Genomic DNA, 4,887 nt, shown 5'->3' on the forward strand with positions numbered 1-4,887 from the left:
GTTTGCGTGGTCGTATTTATCTTGTTACACGGTGCATTGTAAGCACTTCTTTTTTTTTTGTAGGTTTCTCTGGCATAAATTCTTTACTCTGAGGCAGTGGAAGTCTGCGTCAACTAGGTATCAGTCAAGGAAGCATCACGTCGTGCACGAAAATGTGACTGACCTTCTAGGGCACCCACCCTGTATGTTATACTACAGAAACAGATAGATTCCGAGTGAGAAGTGGAGTAGCACAAACTACAATGTACCTTAAGAGTACTTTAAGGTACTTTGCCATGTGTTTTGTGCTTTAAAGGGGTTGTGATACTTCATCTAAAGTTATTCGGATAAATGTAAAATACAATAATTTGCATCGATGAGGAAACTGCATTCCGACTTTTACAGTGAACGGGGTAATAGACACGTAGAAAAATGGCACCGCCAGCGAGGAAGTGCGAGAGAGGTCACATGCCTACAACTACCAATGGGAATGACCGAGGCTGTGATGTCACAGCTTGATGGGTACTGTGTGTCTGTTCAAGGGTTTGACAGGTAAAAAATAATTCTTGTTTCGTCAACACTCTAGCGTGCAATAAAATATGTGCGTGATGTAATGAACCACGCAGGGTCACAACCCTTTTAAGTACATTTGCAATACGTATAGTATTGTACTGTACTTCATGGACCAGTGTACCTGGTACTTGACTTTAAGCAAACTTTTGAAGTACTTTGCTCATCAGTGCCTTGAAGCATAGAAGACATTATATGTCTCGCGCAAGGCTTTTGAGAAGACAAGTAGAGTTTTGCACAAATGTCTCCAGTGGTTTTGTATTTGCAACCCTTGAACAGTTCTTGCTTTTTGCAAGCAGTTCCACCAAGTCAGTAAGAGTCAGTAAAACTGCAACCTATTTTCACTGCAGTCTCTTCATCATTGTTGAGTTCGTCGATGTCTACGGACCAGATTGGTTACACTTTGGGTTTTGGCTTTTTGAAGTTTAGTTGTGGCATGTTTCGTGAGTGTTTTTCGCAGCTTCTTGCGTTCCAAATTTTACGTACTTTATTCTGTACAGCTCAGTTAATATCCGAAATTCTGAGAGAAATCAACGGATGTGAGCGACACACTCACAAAAAGAATTCGTAGCTGCCTTGCAAAAGGCTCACATGGCAGAGCTTGCAGACAATGATCTCTGCATCACGATCGCCTGGCGACGTGAATACCTCGAAATCTGGATATTTCCTCAGATACTCGCCAGGCGGCTTAGGTTTGTGCACCGTCTAACTGCTCGTGTTGCAACAGCCAGGATTTTGCTGAGGGGGCCTTGGGCAGCAGGCTTACATGTACAACCTATGGTCATTTGGAGCAGTATGTAAGGACAGAAATTGAGAGGGGGCTCAGCAGCCTGTACACAGTTTTTTTTTTTTGTGTGTGTGTGTGTGTGTTTTAAAATGCAATATATCGCATTAAAAAAGCCTGGGACAAAAAATTCAACAAAATCCCTTGGGTTACCACAGTAAGCTATAGCTTGTGGACATAGAGGTAATATGCCAGAAGTTTTCGTATATAACCTCCTTGGTTGTGGTACCCGCCCTCCCCCCAAATATTCTTCTAGCTACCAGGCTACCATGCTGCTATTGAGCCTGGAGAACAAAAATGGGTGTTTATTTACAGAAACACCTCTTTTACACGCTAATTAATCAGTGTGAAAAAAAAAGTACCGTGGCGCTAACATGAGGTTCTCTCGCCTGATTTCGCCTCGATGGGTGTTAGCGACCTTGACATTCGCATATCTCGTGACCCTCTTTCAACTTGCAACGTTGCGTAGTAGGTTGTAGCGTTGTAGTGGCCGTTTCTGTCAGCAATCTAGGAACCCTGGGCATACAATGTATGTGCACTGGGAAGCGTTGTGTTGCAGTGCAGTAATCAGGGCAATCAGTTGCAATCAACCCGTATGATTTGGCCTGATGTAATTTTGAGATAATGACGTGAGTTCGCCGAAAATTATAAAGCCCTTATTTTCTTTGATGCGGTGTTAGCCATTTGATCTGCTGCTAAACTGTTCGCAACGAACGAGGCGTACAGGCGAAGAAGAAGTCACAGGCACCACGAGCCACGACCTTGGAAGCGTGCTCGGTCTGGCTCGAACACTTGCCGCTTTACTGCCTTTCGCGGGTTTATTTTTCGTGCTTGCGTACAACCTATTCCTGAGCAGGTATGAGTTTCAGTTATGCGGTCGGCTGTTGTCACCATTCATGTGCCGAATTTTGCGTACAGTGCAACCCTTACCAGCAGGAGCCGTATGCGCACTCCTATTACTACGAAGGCGTCCAGCCATATCGGCAGCCCAGCAACGTTCTGCGAGCCCTTCCGAACAGTGTCAACAAGCGTCCGCTATTAGACGATAGGAGGACGCCAGAAATACCGGCAGAAAGGTCGGATGGAAAAAGTTCAAAGCACAGACGACGCCACTCTGACAACAGAACGTCGAGGAAACGTTCAAGAAGAGGGATTAGGCGGTCTCACGGTGTAGCTGCCTCACAAGACGCCGAATTTACGAAAGCCGAAACTGTTGCTGTCAATGTCGAAAAAGATTCGCCAGAAGCTGCTGCTGCACGCAGGAAGCGGTTGTTGTCTGCTGTCAGCGTAGCCGCGAGGAATTCGTCGTCTGCTAACGTAAGCAGCAAAGAAGGTTCATCTCATAGTGCGGCGAGGGACCAAGCTAGGCCTTCGGAGTGTCCTGTCTCTCGACTCTCGGAGTATCCCGACACTCGACCGTCTAGAGTAGACTCTGGACTCTCTAGATCTCGGAGTATGAATTCTACCGAGAAATTTGCCTTAGTAATGGATAGGTCTAGTATCAAGGCCTCCAGCAGCACTGCGAGGAAAAGCAGCAAACATTCTGGTGGTAGCAGTGGATACAGGAACGTCGAGCAAGCTACAATGTTGAATGAAAACGTTGTTCCGCGTCGAAAAAGGGATCGCACCGAGCAGACAAACAACGAATTATGCTCCGTTGACGATGCATTTGCTTACGAATACTTGGACAAACGTTTGGATCGCGAACACAGAGCAGTGGAGCATTCCGACGGACGTCGCAAGAAGTGCAAACGACGTCGCAGAAGTGCCTCGAAATGCAGCAGCAAGGTTGCCAGCACAGCCGAAACCTCGCAAGAATTATGTAATGTTGCAACAGCATGGGACACCACATCATCAAAGGCCATGTTGGAAAAATGCACGTCCACCGACGACCTGGCACAGCAGACTGATGATGCCAGGAACAACCTGCTGGCAGGACGCACAAGTAAAGATGCAGCGTCCTCAAACAGCCAAAGGGACGTCGTCGGTAAAGTTGAGAAGTGGTTCAGTGATTCCGTTCCCTATAGCCCAACCCAGGAGCTAGAAATGGATGAGGAGACTGTTTCACTGCCTTCCGAAGCCACCGGAGCAGACAGTTGCGACATCGCTTCTACTGTCCTGGATATGTACGACTTGGACCTGCCCACTACAGACCATAAGGAATCGGTCCCTACTCTCTTGCCCGATGATAGGAAAGCCGTACCAGCGGACACTCTTAATGGCTGGCAGAACCCGTGCAAGGATCAGCAAGAACCTCCTCGTATGGTGACAGCTGCAGGGAGCTACCAAGTACTGCAGCATGAAGCCGGTTGCAAATGTAATTCCATTTTATCGGAGGTGCACTTTGAGCTGGACGTTTACACATGTTTGTTGGTCTTGGATGTGTGTGCTGATCAGTCGACAAAAGATAATGTCTTTCAGCTGTATGCAGAGGCAAGGAAAGTTTGTTGCAAGGAACCATACTTGAATGAGATAAGGCACTTGGTTCGTGCGGCCATTGAGAGCAAGCGCTCCGTGCTGAAAACTGGGACCAACGTGCTGAGGAAACTGGCCAAGATCGAGTGGTCCATGTTCCCCCGTCATCCCGGGCTGCCTGGGGTTAGTGTAGCCATCCAGGATCTTCAGGATCGTAACCCCCAAGTGCCCTGCAGCGTGCATTTGCCAAGAGCAACACATGGCAAATGCTAGGCTTTTTGCTTCTTTTTTTCTCAATCTGTTCACTGGCTTTCTTTTGTGTACTTTGTCACATGTGAAAGGATACAAAATGTAACAATGTCATGTTTGACAGACAACATGAACACTCCTTGGCTTATTCTTAGCCTGGACACTTAAAACTGGAAGGTGAAAAAGACAGGTTGATGTGTGTTCATGTTGGGGGGTATGAATTTGTGTTGCCTTTCTGCTTTTCCAGTATATTCCTGCTGTATGGCTCCTCAACTGCAAGAGCAGTGGGACGCTATTGGCTAATGTCATATAATTCTTTTTTTTTTTTACAAAATAGCTGAAAATCTATTAATGCATTAATATATTACATCATGGTGTCTCTGCCTATTATGGAAAATAAATGTAGGAATACCAGTGCAAATGTTTTATAACTGAACAAAAATGTCCAATCTGTCCACTGGAGCAGACTCTGCATTTCATCGTTCCCTGAAAGAAAGGAATTGGCAGGAGTGTTGCAGCTTCAGGTACTTATTAAACAAAGCTGCCCCGGCATGGAGCCTAGTCATTCTAGTATTGTGGCATGCTCTCTGCAGTTCAGCATGTTCACCACATAATTTTCTAGTACGCGTAAAATTAACTCCGTGAAGGAATACGGGAACAAGAGGAAATGCCAAAGTAATGACTTTGTTCCTGTGTGCACTGTATCCCTGACAAACTGCTTTTATTTGGTGCTCGATCATTCTGTTATTCCAAACTTTCGTGTTACCTGTCGAAGTCCCCTTAAGATTCGAATCGAAGGAACGTCTCTTTGAAAACGAATATAGTAGATTTGCAGGGCGTTCTCCAAGAGAGTGTTATTTGATTCTTAAAAATAGGATGGCAATAGTTTT

General features: G+C 45.8%; 1 protein-coding gene across 1 annotated transcript; it reads left to right on the top strand.

Annotated features, from left to right (window-relative positions):
* The first annotated feature begins 2,024 nt into the window (after positions 1 to 2,024).
* Positions 2,025 to 4,411, top strand: LOC135387408 (uncharacterized). Its single transcript, XM_064616616.1, has 2 exons — positions 2,025 to 2,189; positions 2,252 to 4,411. Exon 2 carries the CDS (start codon positions 2,789 to 2,791, stop codon positions 4,019 to 4,021), a length of 1,233 nt encoding a protein of 410 aa, XP_064472686.1. The 5' UTR covers positions 2,025 to 2,189; positions 2,252 to 2,788; the 3' UTR covers positions 4,022 to 4,411.
* The last annotated feature ends 476 nt before the right edge of the window (positions 4,412 to 4,887 follow it).

This window comes from Ornithodoros turicata, chromosome 3 (genome assembly GCF_037126465.1).
Source record: "Ornithodoros turicata isolate Travis chromosome 3, ASM3712646v1, whole genome shotgun sequence".
NCBI classification, from domain to species: Eukaryota; Metazoa; Arthropoda; class Arachnida; order Ixodida; family Argasidae; genus Ornithodoros; species Ornithodoros turicata.

Coding starts and splice junctions, on each gene's coding strand:
- LOC135387408 (XM_064616616.1), top strand. CDS start 2,789: ATGAATTCTACCGAGAAATTTGCCTTAGTAATGGATAGGTCTAGTATC.